This window comes from Medicago truncatula, chromosome 3 (assembly GCF_003473485.1).
Source record: "Medicago truncatula cultivar Jemalong A17 chromosome 3, MtrunA17r5.0-ANR, whole genome shotgun sequence".
NCBI lineage: Eukaryota > Viridiplantae > Streptophyta > Magnoliopsida > Fabales > Fabaceae > Medicago > Medicago truncatula.
The window spans coordinates 30167309-30194755 of NC_053044.1; the positions used below are offsets into that span (position 1 = coordinate 30167309).

The 27447-nt window shown below is 33.4% G+C and overlaps 2 protein-coding genes across 2 annotated transcripts; both read right to left on the reverse strand.

Annotated features, from left to right (window-relative positions):
- Positions 1-484: 484 nt before the first annotated feature.
- Positions 485-15978, reverse strand: LOC25490988 (N-terminal acetyltransferase B complex auxiliary subunit NAA25). Its single transcript, XM_013604901.3, has 19 exons — positions 15832-15978; positions 15571-15727; positions 14711-14829; positions 14535-14609; positions 13360-13453; positions 12508-12626; positions 11683-11753; positions 10050-10191; positions 9756-9931; positions 9070-9278; positions 8259-8389; positions 6201-6277; positions 4780-4854; positions 4464-4656; positions 3447-3566; positions 3227-3365; positions 2417-2457; positions 2038-2289; positions 485-1580 (listed from the first exon to the last, which is right to left on the reverse strand). The coding sequence occupies exons 1-19, from the start codon at positions 15976-15978 to the stop codon at positions 876-878; spliced, it is 3042 nt and encodes a 1013-aa protein (XP_013460355.1). The 3' UTR covers positions 485-875.
- A 5059-nt stretch (positions 15979-21037) lies between these two features.
- On the reverse strand, positions 21038-21631 carry LOC11409766 (PRA1 family protein B1). The gene has a single exon (XM_003599226.3). It carries the CDS (start codon positions 21629-21631, stop codon positions 21038-21040), a length of 594 nt encoding a protein of 197 aa, XP_003599274.1.
- Between the last annotated feature and the right edge of the window lie 5816 nt (positions 21632-27447).

The window sequence follows — 27447 nt, forward strand, 5'->3', positions numbered from 1 at the left end:
CCATTTATTACAGATTTAAAAAAAAAATCAGAATCTAAAAAAAATCTAAAATCAGATTCAAATAACAACTTCTCAAAAAATAAATTTTTATTTAGAGGAGAGAGAAATGTGATTTAAAAATTGAACTAATTTTGCAAAAAAAAAATCGTTATCCAAACAAACTAGATTATTTGTTTAAAAAAAGTGATTTTTATTACAGTAAACAAACGCAAAGTAGATTCTAATTTTACACAAAATCTCTAAAATATAATCTCTAAATTATTTGATGTCAAAATCACTTTTATTTTAATCCGTAACAAACGGGCCCTAAATCACACTTGATAGTTGATGCAAAGCATAGGAACTAAAAATGCAGTTAAGCCATAAAATATAGACTTACATCAACGTATGCAAATGCTAACATGGTAAATACCCGTGATCCCAGCTGTGACTGGGAAAATGGGGATAATCTTGTAAGGGATTTGAGGTACTCTTACCCAACATGTGACGAACAAAAAATAGAGCTTTGGAATGATAACCGAAGGTCAACACAATATCAAGAATGTATAATTCAAAACAATAAAATCAATGATACATTGCCAAAATTTTCGCTCAGACAAACAAGCTAAAATTCTCCACCAACGACTCAAAAAGAGGGGAGAGGGTTGAATGTGCACTCAAGAAAATTTTACAGAATGACCAACAAAACTATAAAACACCATGACTTCAACAGAAGCTTCTGACTTGAAATCAGTAGATGAAACTAACGAAAATAGCAGCAGAACTGAAACACATTTTCTCGATCCCTGATATTTAAGTTTTCATATGAGGACTGACTAATGAGTCGTTTGACAAGCTGAAATAAAACTCCTGCACCAGACACTGATGACATTTCTTCAAACTTGAGCTATCTGCTGTTTCAGAGACTGCAATAACTTCAATTTTGATTCACAGATGGCTGAAAACGCCGTCAATACTTTAAGCTTTCCTGTCATCATTTTCCTGGCAACATCAGCAGGACTCCAAGACTTAAGTGAGTGGTAGATACGATCACCAACTTCCGCGTTACTCATAGACGAAATAAATGTTTCTAAAACATGAAAGACCCGGCCTGGCCCATCATTATGCTCATCTTTCCGGAGAAGAGAAAGAATGCCATCCGAGTTCTCATCTTCAGGTCTTCTGTTCGATTCACTTATCTGCTTTATAACACCTTCCAATACAAGAGATAATTGCTGAACAGATTCTGTGATGGCGTGAGCCAAATTTGAGCTAGACTGATAGGCCGACCCACTTTTCTTTTTCTTCTTACTTGATGGGAGACAGGATCTTAGACAAGACTGGATCACAAGTCCATGCCACGCCAAAGGTTCTGTAACTAACTGCATCAGAAGTTGAACTTTGCTGCAAGGAGAGCATAGCTGGGGCTCCATGGACCTAACGTTCTCTAAAATATACCTCTCCAACAATGAATCTAAGATATTCCAAATAATTGGCCTACCTTCATTTCTATCTGGGTGTACAAGTTCACGGGAACTCAGGTTCCACGCATTTAAGAATACAGTGAAATTCAACCAATCAATCAAGTTGGAGTCAGAAACCTGCAACATTTTTTTGAAAATATGAATCAAATTATTAGTTACAAGTTGCAACAATATATAAATAATATATTCGAATGTATAAAAAAAAAGGAAAAACTGTATCAAACATTATGCCAGAACACCAAATTATAACATGCAGCAGTTCAAACAAATGTCCCAAATCTGCAAGCCCTATCCTAAATTGTATGAAGAACAGCTCAGTTTTCAACCGCTGCATCTACTATGCAAGTATTTTTTCCAGTATTAATATTGTTCAATGATGTCTTCCGTTTCATTTGTGTTCCGAGATATCTAGATCATCACATAGTTACTTTAACTTAGTTTCGATTTAGAAAAATAATGTAAAGTTTGCAGTTGTATGAGTATAACATGCTAGGACATCAAAGAAACATTACAAAGTCTCAGTTCCATGGATCTACTATAAATATTTAGTGCATAAAAGCGTAAGTATTCATACCACAGATCTTTCACCATTAGAGAAACTCCCCTTGACCACTTCTATTGCTTCACTAAGAGAAAAGCCCAAAAATTGTGAAAAGCGCTCCAGCAATAATTTCAGCTCCAAAGTGATGTCTGGTTTAACAGAACCATTGACCTCAACATGTTCCTTGATTGATAAGGAAGCACTTTGAATTGAAAGATAGATCATCCGTGGGAGTAGGGATTTCTTCTCAATTTCTCTCTTTAAACTTGTTTCCCTCTCTTTAGTCTACAGTGTTGACAAACCATGCAATGAAGAAGGAAATATTAAAAAAAAACTAACAGTAGCTTTAGTTTTTAAAGCAACAGTGTAATTTATAATCCGATAACAAATGGTTCAGACGGATTTGACTTACCAATATTTCTTTGGGGCAATATGAAATCCCTTGAAATGGCCCTGAAACAGAAGATGTCAGCTAAGTTTAAATATAGTAATCAACAACCACAATACATCAGAACCAGATTATAATAAGAAATCTGAAGACTCTGAACCACGGCTCAGGACCCTCTCCAAAAAGGAGGAATAAATGTGGGAGGCAAGAGAAAAGGAAAAAAAATATGAAAAGATTGAGAGAGAGAGTTATATAAAATGGAGAGGGATGGAGAAAGATTTTGTGGTAGATTGACATGAACCACACGATTTGGAACTTCACATGGTCGCTTGCATGCAGAACATACCTTTCAACTCCCACCAGTTGTAAAGATCCTAATACCAATTATTTTCAAATTTAACTTTAATTGCATCTTTAAAATCTCGTTTCAAAGATACGGGCCAGAAGTACTGCTTAGCTTACTTAAAATATTGTATGTATGCCTTTTTCTATATTATTTTAATATTATTTGCAGTGTTTGATCAAACAAAAGTGCATTGCTGCCCGAGTGGTAAAATAATTAACAAATTTTACCTCATTAACTGAACAATACCATAATATTGTAACTTTGACCTCCCTTCAAGCCTAAAGGTCATTTACTTGAAGTAATATTGTTAAGGAACAGCTTAGGCAAAATGCAGTATCACGTACACTTTCACTTGTATTGCATTAAGGTGAAAAACCAATTTGATAATCATTTAACTCACATATTTTGAGGATTCATTTTCTTTTTGAGTAGTTGCAAGAATACAAGATGAATGGTTTCTATGCTGGAAATATCATTGAGAAACTAACCTAAAAGGTAATTTTTCTCTACTGTTGGTGTCCACCAGGGCCGTGACTCCAAGTCTTCATTGAAGGTCAAAGACTTTGACCCAATCTCGTTAGACAGCTCAAGGAAGTCAACCCCACATTTCATGCTTTGAAGGATGCCCTAAGAAAATATGAACTTGTTAACCCAGCCACTGTATATAAAGAGAGGCAACACATATCAAAGATGGAAGATGTGGATCACCTCTTCGTCTTCAATGTTATCTGCATTCTGCTTTAGCTGTAAAATGGGCGTTTCAACTCGTGTGACCAAATACTGACTGGAGCGTTGCAGCCTATCTTTGAACTGGACAAATTCAATTATCTGGAATATGAAGTAAATGTAAGCCTCAATTCAATCAACTAAAACATGGACACGGTGCTTTCGAAATTACATTAAAACCAACATGAGATAGAGGAAAAAATTTAAGGTGATAAAAGAGAGAATTCAATGGAATAAAGACGGAATTATTTTCAACTTCCAAGAATAGATTTCCGTATTATCAAGCTGAGCTGTGAACGAATGTTTATATATCGCACATGATAATTCAAGGCTTAACCCACTTGCAGTTGGATAACAGCAACTCAAACTAACTGACTGACTTGTAAACATGCTAAAAGATCATGTGTGCAAAACAGTATACTACACAGAGGCTATACAGAAACATAAACCATACAGATGTACTCTAACATACAATGTCCATGTGTATATATTTTTATGTTAATGAGCAGCAGCATCTCAACCACACCACTAAATGGACACATGCACACTAATCATGTTCTGAGTATGGCTCTCCACTAAGAATACAACAAAATATGATCAAATCTTGACTTCATTTCCTACAAGGTTCAGCAGATATCAAGACATTAAGTAAAAAAATCTTTTAAATATTCTACAAAAGGAACACCATTCTGCCCTTATCAATTTGAATTTTAGCCTTGCATCAATTATGAAAAAAATTTAAACCTAGTCAAATGTTGTCAAAAGACTCAACCACAAAATTATGTTACTTTTTTTGGAAGAGGCAGACAGAACAGACTGATTGATAATCTCCATAGATAAGAATGTTGTAACTAGGCATCGATTATCTAGCATGCTATGCATGAACAAATGTTTTGAAGAAAATAGATTTACAATTGCAGATCTATGCATATACATGCTCCATGTATATAATATAGTTCAAAAGGATAGTTTCTAGAAATAATACTAAACTATACATACTTTTGAGTAATTTTTATGATGATATGCAAGAAATGTTAAATCTGCAGATTCTCTGAAGTGATCATCCATAAACTTCAGGTAATCCTTTAGCAGACTGTTTAACTCTGTCCATAGTGGAGAGACCAGCATCTGGGGCAAAATGTGGTGTAACATACTTTCCATCAAGATATTCTTGACATCCAGTGATTTATACCTGAAGAGAAGAATTAAAAAATACTTTACATAGGATAATGGCAACAAATTATTCAAAAGAACAAACCCAAATATTATGTAGACTTTTCTATGACGTAAAAAATAACTAACTGAACTACCTTACCATTCATGTGCCACTGAAAGAGCACCAAAGTGGCAATACAAGTGCAATAGCAATATCTTGTACTGTGATACATATCTGCAAAAGACAAGAAAAGTGCATCAGTTATTTCAAAGTAAAAAATGATCCTGCAACAGAATCATAACCATTTAGTTTAAGATCTGCCCCCCTGAATCAAATCATCCAATGCATTAAAGGCAGGAGTATAAACACACCAAGGAAACAAAATTGAAAGTAATCAAAACAGGGACACGCCCAGTCCTCCTGCCGAAGACATAATACACTACACTATTCAAGAATAGAGACTACTCTGGCATTGTGTCCATCAAATAACTAAAATTAAAAATCATTTAATATTCAGAAAAATGTATTTAGTTCATATTTATCGAATGAAAGTATAAAAATAAGAAGAAATATGCAGTAGTAACATAAGAAATGCAAAACTCTTGCATGACTATGCAAACAAGGCCAATAAAGTCAAACAATCTGCTGACTGCTGTACTATAGGATATTTTGCATCATCCATAAGTTTTCAAGTCAAAAGTCATTATATACCAATTGCTAACTAACTTAATCATGATAAACTCTAACCCTTCTAATGCAAGAACTAAAATAAACAGAGCAGTCTGAATTCATAAAAATCTAAGAAGTGCATTAAATTGTAGATTATAAAGCTAGGATCTTTAAAAAATTTACACTATTATCTTTTGATAAAGTAGATATTCTTCTCACTGTTGAAGTTGTGGGAATTGATATAAAAGGAGGACAGAAAATAATAGGAACTTCGGATACTATTGATAACAACTTGATACCAAAGACTAAACACTAACCCCTATATATAGGGGGATACAAGACTCTAGCCCTAAATAGGGATATCAAGAAACAAATCAAAATAGTATACATGAAATATAAGAACTAATCATAAGAGAAAATCTAAGATACTCTGAGATTATATATAAATCCTAGGAAATAAAATATGATCCTCTAATGTAATATAAAAGATATATTTATTATATTATAATACTCACTAAGCAGATTCTCTAATGTAAGTTCAAACAGATGCATAATATGAAGGTGTATAACTATAACAGTACTGAATTGGGCTCCTCTATAGCGAGTGAAGTGAGAAAATCAAATGTTATTTAAAAAAAAAAACGTGATTTATTATGATCTACCTATAATACCCACCTTTGATTTCTTAATCAATGATAATACTCATTTTACATTCTAAAGTGAGTTGCTCGCTTTAGAGGAGCCGGAACACAGTACTGTTGTATTGCATATATATGATGTGAAGACAAAACATTGGCCAGATGTGATACATGGATAGCCAAAGACCTATGCAAGTTCAATGAAATGCTTCTTCTGCTTGATGCATTTTCATGGGAGATTTCAAGATATAATACAAAACAATTATGCCTGACCTTCGTATTGACAAGCCAAACTCCAAAACCATGACCGCCTCTACCAAATAGCCAACATTTTTGGTACGCCAGAATAACTACAACAGTATCACAAGTAGTGAACATCAGTCAGAGTGATGTCTCAGTATTTACAATGATAAAAATTACCTGCAATGCAGTTCTAAAACACAACAATGTTTGGACATTTCCAAGCATCAAACAAGAAACATAAACAATTCCAAAGCAAAATGACGAATTTAACTTTTGAAGTAATGTAATGTAAAAAAAATTTGGTTTTAATTTAATTCAGAAACAAATAAACTACCAGTATTAAATTCTATAACCCATTTATTTATATGGTTATTTATTTTGGAGAAAAAACGTAATGGATGGGATAAAATAATAAATTATTTACTTTTTTATAAAAACCTACAAAACAATAACTAATCCCATTCTGAACATTTTTTAGGAAACAGTCAACAGAAACATTCAAATTTACTACAATACAGTGACCTCTGAAAAGTTAAAACTAATGTTATTGTTAAAAAGAAAGATATGCAATAAGCCTGGATCACATCGGCGCAACTGGTAAAGTTGTTGTCATGTGACTGAAAGGTCACAGGTTCAAGTCCTGGAAACAGCCTCTGGTGTAAAAACAGGGTAAGGCTGCGTACAATACACCAAATGGTGGGACCCCTTGCCGGACCATGCGTATGCGGGAGCTTTGGTGCACCGGGTTGCCCTTTTTTTTTAAGCCTGGATCACATCGAGCATCTAAAGCGTACATCAGAAATGGCTGATTACACACATGGTAATATCAGTGCCACAGATTTTATTTTAGCAGGGTACACGAACACAAGAGCACACATGCTAGATCATACAAAATGGATCAGGTTCACAACCTAGGAATGATTAATTTAGATTTAAGGTTTTTTTAAATGCAGAGAGGGAATCCACAATGGTGCGAGTCTGCGACCAGGAAACGTTATTGGGTCTTCTTCTCCAGTTCACCACGATCAATACTGGTGTGAGTCTCTAACTGTGCGACACACACCAGTGTTGTTAAAATGCGGCCAGGCCAAGGCAGATTGCAGTGGCTGTTTTTATGCCAACCGCCACTCCAATTTTGTTAAGGACTGTGGCACCAACCACAATATGGTGTTTTGAGGCGGACAAGTATGGCAGAACCTGGGGCTTCTGTTATGAGCCAAATCCACTATCAATACGTTGAAGCACTCTCTAACTCGACTTTTCAATTGCCTCGCTGCGGATACTTATGGGGAATTAACACGATAACAAAGTAATATGCAGTGGAAATAAAATTCTGCCAACTTGCAAGAACTTGTGAGGAGCATTATATATTTTTTTATTAGTACCGTTCAAGCATGCTGATTTTTATTCCCTCATGAAAATCTTGTTTTCCATTTTTTATTATATCATTATCTATTTTCTACAGATGTTTTCTACAATCCCTCCTTTCTACGATATTTTAGATAATTATATTTTTCTATACATGTCTTTACAACACAATATAATTTTTATCTATATTTGATAGATTATTTTTATCTTTTATATTGATGTATCCTACCTTCAAAAAAATTCATACATGTTGTATCGCGAACCAGGAACTGGTACCATACCTATACATCATAGCTCAAGACATAGTTGCTTTTAGACAAGGTAATATATCGACCTAAAAACGAAAAAGAGAGAACCCGCAGCCAAAACTGACACATCAACTACTTCGTCAAAAATAGCATTTGCCACACCAAAACAAAATAAGCAGATTGTCCATCTCTCTGCCTATTCTTCAATGGTAACCCTCTCACTTAACCATTACATCTATGTGTCTCCTACCACTCCCGATCCCCCTCCAAAAAACAATCTGCTTATTCAAAATCTTTTGAATCTATAACAAGAGTAGGATATCTTCAAAATAAATTTGAAAACGTGTAAACAAGAAACCAAACTAAAAATTAAAATTAAAACTATAGCAAGAGTAGGATATCTACAAAATAAATTTGAAAACGTGCCAGATAAAAAAAATTAAAAAAATAAAACAAATGAAATATAGCATACCTGAACCAAAATATTGCTTGTAATTGAAAGAAGCTCCTCGCCATGCATGCTCTCTTGTGGATCCAAATCTTTTGAAAGTGGAATGTTTTTGCAATACATTTCAAACATTTGAACACATGAGACCTCAACATCTGGGACAAGTTAAGAAGAACTACATTAATACTCAATATGGAAGCTCAGGCTTTGACCTATAAACCACGGGCTGAAAACATGAGCAGCTTGTTTCTAACCTCTCCCAAGGGGGGAAACAGAAAAGGAAACGATTTTATTTTAAGTTAAATTAGCCCACCCAAATTGGCATTGGGTAGAATCAAACCTCAGACTTTGAGGAGGAGAAAACTCCAAGGTCCCAAGCCAACACCACCAGGCCAACCCAAGTGGGTTTTATAAAAGAAACGATTTATCAGGATAAAAAAATTAAGAATATTTTAAAAGAAGTGACGATTTTGGTAGTAGAAGCAAGATAGATATTGTCAAAATGGATCAAGATTGAAGGTTAATAACAACTATTATTTGTTTTATATATGCAAATTATGTAAGACTTGTTCAACTGAGAATCAGGTGTCTAAACACCAATCTCAGTTGTCCATGAAAAATTATTTTCTGGTTGTATGGATGAAGAAATAACAAAAGGTAGGAGAACCGATCAAATAACAGATATATTGTCAACGACTTCCAGAAAGTTTAAGCTATAAGGTGAGGGCTCATTCAGTCAGGTATGTTTTATATTTCTACCAAGGCAGAACATTTGAAATTCTAGGCGAATAAACAATGATATGTATTCATATGCAACAAACAATAAGAGACCAACCATTTGCAGAAGAGTTAAACATGTCCCCTAGCAATAATTGTTGTTTAATTTTGAAAAGGCTTATAGACAGCCCAAGTGTCTTGGTTGGTGGAGTTGATAATGTATCATTGATTTTCATTAACTTCTCAGATAGCTCTGCCTTCTTATCAGTAGTGAAGACTTCAAAAAACATCTCAACATCAGAAGTAAAGCAACCCAAGTGACCGAACCTGAGAACAACAGAGCTCTTAATCAAACAAGTATCACGTTTATTAACAAACTTTAAATATGTACGGAATCAATTTTTCTAAAACAATTTATATAGCTAGCCAACCTAGAGTTACAAATATGTTAAAACCTACTAGAAAACTGCCGTAGAATTTAAATATCACGGTAACAACGTAATAATAATTTTTTTTTTGACAAACAGCATAATAATATTTTTAAAAATACAAAACTAGTGTTTTCACTCTTCACAATAATTCAACAAACTAACGAAAGCTCTCGGGTAAATAGTTCGCACAAGGATCAACAGACTCTAGCACCAGGATCACTAGATCCAGGGTGTTTTTCTCATCAGCAATAGCCAACACTCAATGTCAAATTTCATTCATGCCACCTCAATAAGCACTACATCTTTGTGTGTGACATTTAAGGATAAAACTGAGAAGTTATGAGAATGATATGTTCTGTGCTATATAAGGTACCTGCAAAAGTATTGCACAATTCCATCCATTAAGTTGTTATCATTTCCCTTCCCACGCAAATGCCTTCTTCTTTCAATTTCTATAGTTGCTAGGTATGGACCTCTTACAGAATTATCAACAGTGTCTGTTTGTAACTTCCGTATAAAAGCTGATGCAATTGATATTCGACTATCAAACTGCACTCACAGTAGTTTAGAATTACACATGAATCAAGTTCCATGCAGATAGTAAATGCCCCTTTCATGCATAAATGAATTGCTATCTTAAAAACACCCTCAAAGACAAAATATTCACCTGTTCGTCTGTCAAGTGTGATACTTTGCAACTGACAAATTTTGGAGGGTGAACTGGATCATTAACAGCCTCATCACACCAAATGCTGCCATCTTCCAGCAAACAACCTAGGTAATGAAGAAAACCCTCCCAATCATCTGGACTGCCAAAAGAACAAGCAACGTCAATGGTAGAAAAAGCTGGCCAATGAATTTTATTCAGGAACAGATATCTTAAAATTCATTTCATGACTCAAGTGAAAAATATACAGAGAAGGCACAACTTAGTATATAAGCTACATGTTAACAAGGTAGATCTTAAGCACGACATAAAATAGAGGCACAAATCAAGAACAAATGAAAGTTTAAAAGCAGGAAAGGAACTGAAATATAAGTATTGGGAAAACCATAGTCGCGCGTTAACTAGAGAAAAGGCATAAAGAGTTTACAAAAAATGGACAACCCTGAACTTACATGCCAGTGGTTTTGTATGGTTGAGTTAGGTTCAAAATCTAAAACGGTATATCTAGATTCATCAAATCACCCACCATATTATCCACGAACCAAGCCCAATGGTATCGAGAGTTTTTATTGGTAGGAAAAAAGAAAAAAAAATCCCAACCCATTGATTCAACTAGTGACCCACTGACACAACAATGCGGTCAAGCTGATGACTGGTCTGAGTTTAACATTGATCGAGGATATGTGCAATGAGATAACTTACGAGTCATGAACAGTGAGAGAATGCAAGCGGGTCACAAAGACTTTTCAAAAGTATGGACTCATCACGTGTACAAAACATATCCAATAATAGGAACCATGATGTATGCCTTTTGCATATATGCTGTAGTCTTGAATGGTTGGAGAGATAGAAGTAAATGGAAAGTTAGAGATGCGGTGACAAGCTTTGTAAACACATTTTAGCTTTAGCTAGGAGTAAAAATGGGTATTTAGCATGTAAGTCTGTGAGAAGAGCACTAATTTCACTAAAAGGTGAGAATTGGATATCATACCACACATGAAATGGTTCAAGTATTTTGGATCTAACATGCTAAATTATATGAAAATAGATGGAGAATTATGCCATAGGGTATGCGTTGTGTGAAATAAAGTGCTTTGAGTGTTGATATGTTATAGAAAAGTATTAATCAAGCTTAAGGGAAAATCTTAGTAGTTACTAAACATGTAATGTTATGTGGGATTAAATGTTGGGTTGTAAAAAATCAACAAGATAAGTTTGATAATATAAAGATTAAAAAATTATGATTAACAAGTAGCAACACAAAACAAGAGAAGATAAGGAAAAATGTGTTACATAACAGAATTCCAACTTAAGTTATTTCCGCATAAGTCGAAAAGACCTATAGAAGTCCCAGTAAGGAAAGTAAGTCAAATGAAAGGTATTCCAACGGATATGGGTAGAGGAAGGCCTAGAAATAGGCCATACCATTAAGAAAGATTTAGTTTTGAAAATGAGTTATGATATAAAGTTATAAACATTGCGGTGTTACTTCATCATTATAGCTGACCCCACCTAGTTGAAAAGCCTACCATAACTACTTCATTATCCATTAACATTTAACAACTGCCACCGGTTAACCAACTAAGCTTTTGAGATGTCGTATCTAAACAAGAAATCAGCATCCAAGGCATACCATGACTCAAGAATTTTGTGAAAGATGTCAGCAGCAGCAGTGTAGTCACCCGCCAGAGCCAGGAGTCTCCCCTGTCAACTTAAAGTCAAAGTTTAAAGGTTAATGAGAAAAGTCAAAACAATAAAAAAGAAAATAATTTTCCGTATTTTGTTTCATGTTTTTTAAAAGAGCAGCAATTTTAGGGTGAAAGAAAGTATACAAGGGTGAGGGAGAAGGATAAGAGGATATGATAGAAAAACAACAACAACCAAGCCTTATCCCACTAAAATGGGGTTGGCTACATGGTGGAAAAAAACCTCCCAGTTCTCAATCCCTCTACAAGTCAAACCAAGAAAGACCTTGAAAAAAATGTCTGAATAGCAACAGAGAGAATCCATGAAAACAATACAATCTCAAAGCAATTTCAATATTTTTGCTTGATTCAATTAATTTATCTTTTAATGCAGACAAATGGGTCTGAAATACTGATTCTTCTGGTGTGACTTTTGGTAAACCATACTCCTATGTTCTGTCCATTTCTCCAGATAAAAAACACTTTGCAGATTCAAAGCTCCCTTTAAGGTCAAGTCTTCCGTTGGACAACACTACTATATGACTAATTATGAGAGCATTGTTCAGTTTTCTATATTTAGCTAAGCATCTCCAAACTAACCAAATTACTATATGACTTCCACCAAATTAACCATTGAAAAACATCCTCCCAATTCCCAAATATAAATATCCCCTTAATTTAATAGGATGGACAATTATATTCATAATAAATAGCAAGCAGAACTCAAAAGTTAAACTGAAGTTACATGACAGGAAGAAAGCTATTGAGATTACCTGCATTCGTAGCTTATCAACGTTGATCGTCAATAGTGATCCCAATTTCCCAGATAGAATTTCCAAAGCATCGCCGAACTTAGCTTGTTGTTCCAATATGGAAATGTAGACCATAAGAGCTGCAACCAATTTTATAAATTTAGAACACGTGTGCATATGTTTTGTTTAATGGCATAGCAGAGTCTTATGCTTGCCCATAACAGATAAGAAAGAAACATCGAATAGGAGGGTCCACTTTTAATTTGGCTTTGCAACATGTTTTTCCATTTTTTGTAATGCAATGATATTGAATACTGGGTTGGAATTTTTCTTCGTATCTTGATCTTGGGTTTTATTGACTTTGTTATTTTACCCTCTACATAAAAGGATTTAGTCTCTTGATCCTTCCAGGGTGTTATTGTTATTTGTGTTAAATCCTTCTTCCAATATCTAGTTTGGTCCTTCAATCTCAATAAACCGATGCGGAAGTCCAATGCTCCCTCTAAGATCATATATCTTTTATTTGAACAGCTTCCTTGCCCGTGATTTAGTTAATAATACCAAAAATATTTTAAGCTTGTACGGCACACAAGGCTATTTCCCCTAGTGTATGTGGCATATTTGCTGCAAAATTACAGCCAGGCCTGCATCTACTTTTATACTTGTATCATTGAGAGCTCTGAGCAATAAGCTTCTATACAATAGGATTAGGTGTTGGCTTCTACAATAGGATAGGTTTGAATCCCTTTTTTTCATTTACATAGGAGGATCCCTTATCCTCAAATCTCTATGTAATCTTCTCCTTTTGTCTTAATGAATCTCTTTTTTATCAGAATTATATTGATGACGATTATAATAAAATTAGAAGATCACCTTCAGGTTCATGTAAGCTATGTGAAGCAACATGTTTCTTAAGTAAGCCTTCAGCTAAAACTAAAAGTTTATCTCCTCCATTACCACAAAGCACCTATCAGGAGTTCAGTACACATAAAAGAAGTCAATATAAATGTTTTAGACAGAATTAAATCCAGCACATCACCATGAGTAGTTTAATTTATTTGGAGGAAAAATGAAACAGAACAATTTGCATCAATGAACTGTTGATGAAAGCATCACAAGGAACCTAGATGCATAACGTCCGGCCAGTTTTAAAAATCAAAACAAAGTTATTATAGATAAACAACAGATAAATAGCAAAATTTTATTGTTGAACAGTAGCAAAACGGCATTCAGGAGTTTGGTTTGGAAAAGATTATAATGTAAGCAATGGTATACAAATGTTGACAACAACTTGCCCAACTCAAGACCATATCATTACAACACATTCTAATATAACAATGGATGGCGGATAGCTATAGCTTCAAACACCCTGTATTGCAGCCCTGTATTGCATCTATATACTTATACAGTTTCATTATAAATGGTGTCAAAACTTCTTGAACCTGAAACCAGACCAAAACTCTAGAGCTACTGCAATCATCAGCCGCTTTGGTCTTGGCTCTGGTGACATAGAGACCTTGAGATCAATTCAAACTGCATATAAAATAACTTCTTACAACTAGTTTCTTTTTTTTAGATTCTTTAAAAAAAATAAACTAGATTCTTTTCTTGCAACTGAATGTATAATTTTACACACTCCTTTTTGTTCTTTAACTGAGTTGCATGTTCTTTGTGCAGCCATATTCTAGGCAGAAAAAAATATCAATCATTATATCATATCTTAAGAAAGTCATTCTTACAATTACAAGCTTGACCAAAAGAAATGGGGAAAAAGTAATTGAGAACCAAAACAATGATTCTAAAATTAACTAGTCAAAACTACAGTAAATCATAGGCCATCAAAAATTGTAAACACATCAACACATTACGAAATTCTCAGCAGTGTCCACAATGTTCTAATATACTCTACTTTCTTGCATCTATCCACTATATGATGACATTTTTCTTTCAATTCAGATTCAACCCCTCTCAAGCTGACTCAGGTTACCAAAAACAAACACTTCAACACACGCTGAATAAGATAAAGGGGGAAAACAAGTGGGGAGAACCTGTAAGTGGATGCTACAAACAGACCAAAGAAGATATTTTTCTTCACCAGCGAGCTTGTACATTTTAATAGCTGTCTGCAAATCAGAAAACAGAAAATGACAAACATATAAAAAAAAAAATGAGATAAATTAAACAAACAAAAAATCAAACCCCTTGATAGAAGAAAACAACAAACCTGTTGTTGCTTAACAAATGAGTATTCCCGGACATAGCAGTTAAACAAACCCATCATGAGTTCCATTTTATTTGGAAATTTACCGCAGGCATGTTCATAACATTCAGTAGCCAAATCCACTAATCAAACAAACAAACAAACTTTAATCGACATGCCAGACACACAAGACAGCGTAATAAAGGAAAAACAGAAAACAAAATTAAATTTTAAAAAAAAAATGTTAAACATGTCTCTAATCTTCATAAAAATTTATCCTTCCTAAGTTTAATCCTAAAACATAATTATTCAAGTTTAATTTTGATTTTAAATAAAGATTACAAAAAAAAAGTATTTTTAGTATATGGTCCTGTTGGGGAGAAACAACTAATTTGCAACTTATGCACAAAAACTTATCATGATATAAGTGCTTATGTATAAATTGTTTCTATAGCAAAAGATAAACTAAGGTTAAATTGTGTTTGTACGAGTTATAAGTTGTTTTCATTAGCTATCTTGAAGAATTAATGAAAATATGCTGAAAACAGTTTATGAACAATGTCATTAACTATTTTCACAAATTCTCCCAAACAGTCTCACAAAACTAACAATGAAAATAAGCTGAAAACAGTTTATGAACAATGTCATAAGCTATTTTCACAAGTTCTCTCAAACAGTTTCACGCAACTTATGTCAGTAGATAAGCTCGAATAAGCCAATTCAAACAGCCCTATGTATGTCAAGACTAAATCTCGTCCAACTAAATATAAACCCTACAACAAATACAAAATAGAGACTAAAATTGAAAAAACCTAAATGTGAATTATATTGCAATTAAAAACACATTTAACCCTAAAAAATCGAAGAAAAAGAACGAAACTAACATCGATCCAAACGCTGAAACACAATCTGCAATGTACTGAGAGTGAGATCATCCATCGAAAGCAAATCATTAGAAAAAAGATTCTCCTTAGCAGTGAGTGAAACAGCGGAGGCATCATCAATCTTCCCCATTCTTTCAAGAACAAGAGCTTTAAGAGCCTAATTAACAATAAAACGAAACAAATTAGACAAATCAGTTCAATTAAGCTGAATTAAGCGATTATTACAAAGAAATCACAAAGAAATGAGAAAATTGATCTTACGAGTACGTAAGGTGAATTAGGATGTTTAGCGAGAAGCGTAGTAACGTGTTTGAGAGCGTTCTTGAATTGTCGTGAATCAATGGCGTCCCATATTGGACGAACCTTCCGTTCTGGTATGCCGCCGGCGAAGCCGAACTTCGACGCCATTGGAGAGGTTGAAGTTTGAGAGAGAGAGAGAGAGAGAGAGAGAGAGAGAGAGAAAACCTAGAAGTTATTAGAACGAAGTGCGAAGTGAAACTCTCGTAACTGGGCTTTGGATTGGATTTGGAGTGTGTACTACAGTGACCAGCTTATACAAATGCGCTTAACAAGGATATCTAAGGATATTTGAGCGCAACTGCAAAGACTAATGAACGATGGAGCTTTCATACAATTTTAACACGATTGCATTTTAACTAGCCTTTGGATTGGATTTGGAGTATGTACTATAGTGACCGGCGTATACAAATGTACTTGACAAAGATATCTAATGATATTTGAACGCAACTGTAAAGACTAACAATGACGGAGCTTTCCTTTCTTTCAAAAATAAATAAATGACGTAGCTTTCTTTGATGACGCTAACACGATTGCATTCTTAAAGTTGGATTCAAACTCGACATCCGATTAGGTGGTTTTATTCCTTGACTACCATAAATTTTACTTTTTGCAAAAAATAAAAAATGTGAACCAAATTTTCATATGACTATTAAATTTTGCCTATGAAAGATTCAAACTCTTGGTGTTAGTTTTATGAAATTTAAAGAATGTGTAAATTAAAGGAGCATTGAAAGAAAAATGTTGTTTCTCGCGAACAAAATCCTTCCGAATAATAACAAATTTATATGATTGATCGTTTCATTTTTATCCTTCCGTGATTTTCGAAAGATATATTATTGAAAGTTCGATCATACGGCTTTTCAAAAGAAGACATGTATTGGTTTGTGATTTCGTGATGAATGTATGTTGCGGATATAAGGGTATTATATTTTAAAAATACTTGATTAATTTCTGTAATAGTATAATAAAATTTTGGAGTATATAATATAATGTATTCATCTAATAGTTTGTGTAAGTATAAAAAAAATTAAGCAACTAATGGATTGTAAAAAAAAAAAAGAAATTCAATTCAATTGTTTGAAGGGAAAATAAATAAGAAATTCATAAAAATTATAAATAAAATAATATGTCAGAATAAGATACCAAATAAATATAGTAGTTTAAATCCCCCCCTAAAAAAAATACAGTAGTTGACCAAAAAACATAAAAATAAAAAATACAATAGTTTAAAAGAAGTGAATAAACATATGAAGAAGAAGAAAAGAAGTTGAGAAAAAATAGTAATACTAGTGGATATATGTTTATCCGATTTTCCATTACACTTAATTATATATAATAATTAAATATTTTTAATAAATAAGATTAAAATAGTCTCTGTGACAATTGGTATGGACATTGCATAATTTATGCAGGGGTCGGGGTTCGAACTTCAGACACCCCACTTCTCCACATTTAAATGTGTGAGCTCTAACCATTAGGCTACTAGGCCAAAAAAAAAAGAATTAAAATAATGTATTTGTATAATGTCCACAGTTGTTCCTATATTGTTGTTGATAGTTTCTCCTATTACTTTGAAGTGTTTCTATTTTAATGAAATTTAACTAATTTTAAATTATTTTTTTAAATAAAGGAGTACAACTACAAAGAAAATGATAAAATAGTTTAAATAAAGGGGTACAACCAGAAAGAAAATGTCCAACAAAAAAGAATAGTGTTTTCTCTTTATATATTGTTATAGATACCGAATATAAAATATATTTAATCGATGAAAACTTAGGTACCGTTTGGCCTGGATTTTTTTTCAGCTTTTTTACGTTTTTAAGGAGAAGTTAGGTCAAACACAATATCAATAAAATACCTTCGAAAAAAAAGTACTTTTTTTAAAATGCATAAAATTGAATGGAATGAGCTTTAACCAAAAGTTGTTGAATGCTACTTCAAAAAACTATTTCTCCCCAATTTATTTCACAAGCACCTCTCTTCAACTCCTGCCGGCAACCTTTTGTTTTATTTTTTCAATATGCTTTTTTCTTCCATTTAATTTTTTAATGAGGTTCCATTTAAGTTTATTATCTATTTTTTTTAAGGAATTTTATTATCTTTTTATCACTTATATATTAATTTCAATATCTTTTGATCATCACAACCTCGTAAATATTTGTATTCACGCTGCCAATTAATGACATCGAATATTTTTGTTCCTTTCTTCAACCACGGAAATACACACACGTTAGCGTTTAGAGTAATACTTTATGTTCCTCTTTCTGTTTTTTTTTTTGTTATGCTAATGCGTATAATTTTTGTTAGTGTTGTGTAATGCGTATAATTATTTTTATAAAATTTTGATTTTAATTAAAAGTATAAGTGTAGTTGCCTAAAAAAATTATACTTATATATAATTTACACATTTGTATTGTAACAAACTATGCATATCTTTTTCTTATTAAAAAAACTAAACATATATTTTTCAATGACACCAGCAATGTAACAAATATAATATTATATAATATAAATTCTTATCTTTTTGACCAACACAAAAAATATGGTATTCTTATAACAAAATTTGTTATAGAGTATAATTGGAAAAGATATTGTACAAATTTGTATTCATGTTACACAAAATAAACGTCATTGAGTAAATATAATATTGGTAAAAATATATCTTTTATATTTTAAACATTTTTTCCCTTCAAAAAATATTTTAGACATTTTTTTATTTATTATGTTAATTCATAATGAATTCAAAAAAAAATTATTTATAGACAATGCATAAATATATGCAAGGTCCCGGGTTCGAACCCAGACACCACAAAAAAATAATAAATTCAAAGTTTTGTAAAATATTTTGCCAAACAGTTTTTAACTCAAAAATAACTTTAGAACTAAAAAAAATAAATAAACCAAACAACTTTAACTTTTTTCTTAAAGAGCTTTATTTTAACTTTGTTTTAAAGTAGCTTTTAGACCGAAAAAAAACCTGGCCAAACGGTACCTTATTCTTGTTGAAAATTATATTATCGCTTGTGAGGAAGCGTCAAGTTAACTAATTTTTCCCTTAAAAAAAAATAATCAATTTTTAATAAGTGGTTGATTCATTTTCAGTAAAAATACCACAACAGAGATGGCTACACGAATTGTTGATTTGTTTGATATTAGAACTACAAAGATGATTTTGGTAAAGGGTCACCGACCACAATCCCTAAAGATGGTTTTGTATTATCATTATTTGTGTTTCCAACGCCTTTGATTGCTTGATTTTCAATGTTTACTTCTTCTTTGTCAGTGCCATGTTGCACCCTGTCATCTTTTGTCTGCAAAATAGTTTTGTTTCTTGGTTCTTTATTAGCTACCTCTTCGCGTGTAACTTGAACTCTCTTGCATATTTCCAAATAATGACCCACCATGTTACAATGAGCACAAAATTCTGATAAATTTTCATATTCTAAGTCTAACAAAAAATAAACTTTCTCTCTACCAACACTTTGTAACTTAGGGTTTGGGATAGATCCATGTCAACCAAGGCTCTCACATATTGGGCAAAAGTCCTATCAAACATAGGCTTATTTGTTATATCATCTATAATTATGGGAGAACCTATGCTACTTGCTATTGCAGTGATAATCCTAGGCCTCTAACGTTCTCAGGCTAACCAATAAATTATCACCCAAACTTGTACTGATGTGTTTTTTTTTTGTAAATTAGGGTTAAAGTCATTTTGCCATGCAAAAAGTTTAAGCAAACATGTGAAGTTGCATCTAGTGTTGGTTTGTGTTTTGATGATGTTTATTTGCTAGATTCTCTTGATGATGTTTGATAGCATTAGTTATTTCCTAGAACATGTTAAAGCACCTAGAAATCCTTGTCTCATTGTGTCATATGTCTTATGTGTCAAGTTTATCTTTTATGGGAAAACCTTTGTTTTTGTGCGGAAAACCATTTTTCTAGGTCCTTGATCCAATTCATATTAGTTTGAATCGTATCATTTATTCTCTTTGTCCTTATCTTTTGGTGTTCATGCAATTTTGATTCAATTCATGAATTTTTTAATCGTCTCATATATGAATCAAATCAAAAATGTGTTAATTCGTACCAATTGTTTTCTCTGGTCTTGTGTTTTCCTTGTTTGAATTGTATCACAAGGTCTTGATTTGTGTCAACCTTCATTTAGGATGCTTTTATTCAATTACTACTTGAATCGTATCAACCTTCATAGCTCCAAATCTGCCCATTTATACATGTTTGAATCAAATCACACTTTATATGAATCGAATCATATCGTTGTTTTTGCCTAAAATGTTGCACTTGTTACCCCTGCATATATATAGTTATATTCATACCACTTCCAAACAACTGAATCAATTGCAAATAACATACTAGAGTCTCCAAACCTCTCTCCACTTATTATTCAGATTAAACACTTTTCCTAAGATTCTTTGTGGATTTTGAGTCATAGATTGCTAGGGTGTTATAGGGACTGTGTATTAGTTTCTTTCAAGGATCTTGGTTAGGAATCAAGGATCCAAAGAAAAAGAGGGATTTCTTTCCACCTCCAAGATGAATTGCGGTGCAGGGGTTTTTCTAATCTTTTCAAGTTCCATGGGATCCAAGCTTCAGACATAGCAAAGAAGAATTCAAGATGAAAGAATTCCAAGAATTGCATGGGAGCTCGAGCTTCGAAGGCTTAGAGAATCTCTAATATCAAGGGTCAGTTGAAGTTTGGTGGTGTTGTGATTGCTTAGGGTTTAAGATTAGAATCATAACAATATGTAAACAATTGTCAACAATAGTGGAAGTCCTCGATAGATACGTTTTCTATCAAGAAGAGTAGACGTACCCCGAAGCGAGGACGAAAGGGAAACTACTATAAAATTTTGGTGTTCTTCTCTTCCATTTCCTTTTAGATTTTTGCATTAATTTTTGTACATGAATTTTATGTTTGAAGTTATTTGATTTGATTGTGATTAATTTTTTAGGCTTAACCTAATCTTGATTCATTAAAATAAAGACGATCCTAACTCATATTCAATAAATAATGATATGTTAGTGAAAAAAAAAATACTATATTGATATTTTAAAGCCACACTTATTTTAAGATAGTGAAAAAAATACTAAAGAGACTATCAAAATAAGGCCAAAAGAGTAATAAATGTAAAAAAGAGTAGAAAAACTATACTATACTATTATTAGGATCATATGAACTCCTAGATTTGGACCCATTTTCAACTAAGGGAAAAAGGCCAAAATACCAGGACCATGGTTCTTGTTGCTCAAGGAACAAATCCTCTGGAACACAAATCGCTCCATGAGCACACACAATCCCCACCCCCACCATCACAGCATAGACAATCACCGACACAATGCTCGTCACCACAACCACCACAACAGTTGCTACAATCAACACAACCAGCAACTCATTTTTCGAAAACACACGGTCGAGGATCACGAGTTTCTTCTCGGGTGCCCGGAGAATGTAGAGAAAAAGCCACGCACCAGCAAGGGAAATGAGAAGAAGGAGTGAAAGAGGACGCGAGAGGAGGAACGCTGCGAGAACCAACGTTAACACAATGATGTAATTGATTCGGAAGTAGTAAATGTTCTTCCGGATTCGGAAAAAGGCTTCCGTGAGTGATTCTGGAATGGAGATGGTGCTACGGTCTATGAGTTCGGTCCATTGACGACGGTGAACATGGTGGTGGAGATTCATCAGAGAGGCTCTGAGAGTCGTGATGGCTATGGGGACTCTGAGCTTCTCTGAAGACATTGTTGTTTGGTATTTGTTTCACTTTCATTGAATCATTTTTGTTTCTTTTAAATGATGGAGTTTAGAGTTCGTGTAAAATGCAAGCTAGAGTTGTTGACTTTTAGTTCAAATATGCCTGAATGAATCAATATAAAATTGCGTTCCTTGATTCTTCAGTAATTGCATGCATGTTGTTAATTGATAACTTGAATAAGAAAATTCCTAGTCAATGAATTGTAGATTTAGAAACTTTTATTATATAGCCTTTACTTATTGTTAAAGAATTTAATTTATTTATATTTATATACTAATAACGTAAAACTTTTTTACGGGTGCATGGAATAATATCATGCCACATAGATGATTTTAAAAATATTTTAGGAACTAACCTAAAAACATGACATTTAGTGTTATTTTTTGGGGAACTTCTACGGTACACTCACAAGATGAGGTGTACCGGTACTCTTACATCTTAATTTTATAAATTAACGATTATTTTTTATGTAGTAAATAGTTATTTGTCAATATTTATATTTTATAGAACAATATTTCATAAGAAAAAACATCATTTTACTGTTTATAAGAATCATAGTACTTTTTTTTACATATTATCGTAAAAAATAATAAATTTTCTCAATTATGAGTGATAAAAATTCAAAACAAAAAAATTATTTCGTTGACACTTTTGATGAATAAGATTTAGTTATTATAATTATAAATGATAAAAAATAATATTTTTCTTCAAAAAACAACTCATTTAACTATTAATTTAAAGAATTGGTGTACCGATACACTCAAATATATTGGGTGTACCATAAAATTTGCCTATTTTTTGGGCATGTGTAAAAAAAATATAACATTGTATATGCATAATTATGCTTAATTGCGATTTTGGGTATTGTTTTACGAGATTAGCGAAATCAGTCCTTCTTCTATTTCAATTTTTCCCAATTTGGTCTCTCAGTTGAATTTTCCCCAATCTTTGTTCTTTGTTATTATCTTCAATTGTTGTACTTCTTGTTCGATTCTCGTTATTGTTAGAAGCTTCTTTTTCCGTCCTCCATGGCTTCGGTATGTTCGATTTTTCTTCGTTTTGTTTGAATCTTCTTTTTCTTCTTCCATGACTTCTCTGTTGTTTCAGTTACATGGTACAAAACTTCCAATTTGTTTGATTGAATTGATGAGCAGATGACAGAACTATCAAATGAAGTTATATTTTGTCTCTTTTGAGAATGATTGATGATTTGAAGAATAAAGGACAATGTGTCAAGAAACTATGATGATGAACGGAAGTTGAAGTTAATTAAGGACAATGTGTCTTGGGTGTTGACTATTGTACTTTTGAAAGGATCAATGTATTATTGAAGTAATTGAAAGGGTTGTTTGTATTAAAATTAGGTATGTAGTGTCTAATGGGGTAATTTAGGTGGGTTAAGTCCATTGCAATGTAACTGTGTATTAAAATTTAGGGAAATTTTAACGAGTGCTTCCGGGGTACTCTTTAAACATCCAAAGTGGTAAGTTTTTATGAAAGTTTGTGCATTCATTGTATTGAAAATTGAAGTTTTTACTTTTTTAAAAAAATAATTTCTTCATAAGGAATGTTTAAAGAGTGCTCTGGGGCATTCGTTAACGAGACCCTAAAATTTTGAATGGATGTTATGTTGTTGAAATTTTTGAACATAACTGTGTTTTGTAAAAGGGCAAATAACAAGAAGGCTTATTAGATTGTTTGGTCCCTTATTTAATTTCATATTTTCATTTTGGTCTAACAATTAATAAAAATGGTGTTTTGATCCCTCACGTTTGTCTCTGTTTGCCAAATAAATCCGACTGTTAATTTCAACCTCAAATGATGTTTACGGTGAACCAACCTTAAGAGTGGTCCACCATAAATCCTATTAATTATTTTAATTTAAACCGTTTGATTTTTTTTTTAAAAGGGAACCATTGGATTATGCATGTCTATTTTATCTTACGATGTACCACCAACACCTAATTTTTTTCATTTTCTTCATCTTCTATATTTTCATCTTCATCAACCATTATCATGCATTCATACAAACAAACCCAGAAAAATAATGGGTAAAAAAAAAATTCATTCAGGAAAGAACCAGGTCTATTCCATGAAACTTCTTTCTTCTTCTCCCAAATCCAGCACCATAAAAAAACTAAATTTGACCCATTCCTTTCTTCTTATTTTAAATCGCCGGAAACCTCAAATTCATCACACATGAATTCAGATTTAATTCTTTTCTCTCCAAATTATGGTTTTTTTTTTTTTTCAAAATCCATTTCTCATAGATTAGATTTCAAAACACGTTTTCTTTTTCTTCTTCTTTTCTTCCTTGGGTTCATCGTTTCCCCATATCAAAACACAAACAACAACATTCATTTCTTCTATATATTCGAAATCAGTATGTTGGTGAACCATTCGTTTTTTCTTTTTTTAAATCTGACCCATTCCTTTCTTCTTTTCAAGTTCTAGTTTTTTGAACAACAACAACATTCAACATCCAAAAAAAAAAAAACACACTTTATAAAGATTCAAGGAATCATCATAATGTTCTTGATGTTACTGTTGAATTTGAAAAAAGAGAAGAAAAATAAGCAAAGATTTGAGGAACCCATCAAAGCAATTGATTAAAAAATCACGAAAGATTAGATTTTTGGTTGAAAATCATCAAAGGGGAAATGAGAATTTCTGTTGAATCTGTTGAATGTTGTTGTTATGTGTTGTTCTAATTTCTATTTTGCGAAGAAGAAGAATCGAAGAAGAGAAAAATGGAAGTTCAGTTTTGGATATGAAGAAGAAAGGGGTAAATCGGTAATTTCACATGTGTTTGGTCTCATTAAGGGCAAAACAGTCCATTCACATGTGAAAGTCTAACGGTCCCTTTTATCATAATTAGATCGAATGGTTGAAATAAATAAAATTAATGAGGTCTACGATAGACCACTTTTAAGGTTGGTACACCATAGATATTTGAAGTTAAAGTTAACCGTCAGAATTTATTTGGGAAACAGAGGAAAAGATGAGGGACTAAATTGCCATTTTTATTAATTGTGGGACAAAAATGAAAACATGAAATTAAATAAGGGACCAAACGATCTAATAAGCCTAACAAGAATTACAACCAAAGTTGCTCAAAAGCTGAAAATTAGTGCAAGAAATTGGTTTGAATTTTGTTCTTGACCGGCTACAAGACCCGACAAGCCAAGGCCCAATCAACTAAGGCCTAGTAAGGACAGACCCACGATGGCGATGGGACAGGTTAAGCTCCATGTGGAGCACCACACTGGAGCACACTTCAGTCCATCTGAGTCGTTAAGGTAATCTCTAACCTCCTCCTACAGAGGCATCATATTTCATGGAGACGGTTATTCTCCTACACGCACATATAAGGGTGACATAGTGTCACCCTCAAGGTACAATTCACTTTTACCCCATTTTGCACATATCCACCTCATTCTCATACTAACTTAAGCATCAGAGTTCTAACGCGCTTGAAGGCACAAGTCTCCTCCACCGTGAAGAGCACCGTGAAGGATCACCTCCACCGCAACAGAGCATCAAGCACAACCGTGTTCTTTTCTCGATCTTGATCCGACATATCAAATTTTAGAACTTGTTTTTACTTATAACACAAAAAGTCAAATACAAAAACGCAAAGGAGTAGTAGAAGATGGAGATGAGACGATGAGTGCATGTGAGAATCACGAAAGTGAAACGAAAAGAAGTTTCGTTAGGGTTCAAATTTTTATTGACCTATTTATACATTTAGTCCCTCCTAATAGTTGTTACTTGAGTTTTGGTCCCTGAATTTGCCAATCCTTTCAAATCTGACGTCCAAATATTAATCACTTGTGTTTTGGTCCCTGATGTTATTTAATCATAGACACATCATTGATTAGCAGACTTAACAGTGTTGACTGTATTTCAGACTTGTGTTTTCGAAGTGAAAGGACAAAAATATCATTATTTTCATTCCAAACCAAAAATCCAGAAAACCAATCCCAATCTTCATCTTTTTTAACCTTAAATCCACCACCAATACCCACCGCCATATGTAACACCCCGTTTTCCCAATATACAAATTTCATAAACAATTATCAGAGTAAAAACCATAAACGGGATATCACATAGAAACGTAATCCAAAAACAGTTAAATGATAATTTAACCTTCACAAATATCTTTGACATAGCAGCGGAAAATCATAAACATAAATCGTAAACGTTTTGGCATGCAGGCCCAACAAGTATCTCAAAAGAGTTTATCAAGCATAAAATATCATGGCAGTTCACGTAAAAGAATGAAGCATGTTATGGCATTAAACCCCATCCCGTTACGTATCAGAGCGACCTAGACGACACAGTGAAGGCAAGGCCACTCACGACGGCAACTGCACACTAAGCACGATCACCTGCAAGTTACCCATACGAAGGGCAACATTTTCAAGCAGAAGGGGTGAGATTTCATAATAAAATAACATTAATCAATGTAATTGCGAATCATAAATTAACATCATAATCATTCTATTATTAACTTTGCATAAATGCTAAACAGTTATCACGTAATCACATATCCAAATCATTATAAACAACATAACATAATCAATGAACACTTATCACGTAATCACGTATCCATTCATCATCAACAAGGCATCTTAATCATGACAATGTGACAATGCTCCTAGACTCCTTATATGCATGTGGTACCAATCGTCATCATAAGTATTAATATACTTTAATCGTGTGGAGGACAAAGCTCCTATAAAACGTGCGGAGGACAAAGCTCCTAATTTTCGTGGTGAGGACTAAGCTCAATGATATGCTATGCATGGACACATATGAACAAAACATCGTAATCACTTATCAACATGCATCCAATAATTTGGAGCTAAACTTCATCATATAATTATGCACTTAGTTAAATAACGGAAGCAGCATAAGCAGGTCACATAACAAGATGATATCATTATATCAATAGCACATAAATTGCATTATTATCACATCTTCTCATTTTGCATGAATATACAATACAATAGTTCTTAACCAATTAATATTAATATAACTTAAACAACTCTACAGTCTGCATTAAACAACATCACTAGGTCTCATTACCAGTTAGGGGTTCACTCTTGATCAACAAGTGCGACACAGATCGCACAAACACATAATCAAGTTCATCCTGGTTGTACTCGCGAGGCGAGAGCTCTTACTCGCCATGGCGAGTACCACTCAACTCCCAAACTAAGGTCGTTCTGGGTTCCCTCTGATCCTACATTCATTCCTAATCAATACTAGGTATGTTCAGGTACTCAAGGGTATACAAGGTTCAACTAAAAAGGTCGAAACACGAAACATGACATGCTCTCTGCCTGAGCTCGCGAGGCGAGAAAGGGTTGCTCGCCATGGCGAGTTGGACCAAACAACTCGCGAGGCGAAGGAAAGGGGCTCGCGTGGCGAGCGATGAAGTTCATCACTCGCGAGGCGAGGATCATCACTCGCCGTGGCGAGCGATGAACAGAAGCACGGGCAGACTAGGGTTTTTCTCAAAAATCCATCACACAACATGGTTCAAAGCCTAATTTTGATTCCAGAATTCATCCTAAACATATTCTAAGGTTAAAGGACGGTTCTTACATCAATCTAAACAAGTTTTACCGTTTGATCATCAATTTTTAGGTTTTGACCTAATTCCAAAACTTCTCTAAATCAATCCTAACTTTGTCAATTAATCATCAGAATTACAACAATCAACATTATTGAATTATTAGTCTCACCCTTACCTGGTTATGAAGAAATCGCAGCTCTCTCTATGCTCTTCTCCCTT

Bases quoted from the DNA above. Each gene is read 5' to 3' on its own strand.
- LOC25490988 (XM_013604901.3), bottom strand. From the start codon at position 15,978: ATGGCGTCGAAGTTCGGCTTCGCCGGCGGCATACCAGAACGGAAGGTT. The intron at 4,855-6,200 runs GTCAGGCATAAT...TGTCTTTTGCAG, and splicing joins TTTGGCTTGTCAATACGAAG to ATATGTATCACAGTACAAGA. The intron at 2,290-2,416 runs GTAAGTCAAATC...TCAACACTGTAG, and splicing joins ATTGCCCCAAAGAAATATTG to ACTAAAGAGAGGGAAACAAG.
- LOC11409766 (XM_003599226.3), bottom strand. From the start codon at position 21,631: ATGTCTTCAGAGAAGCTCAGAGTCCCCATAGCCATCACGACTCTCAGA.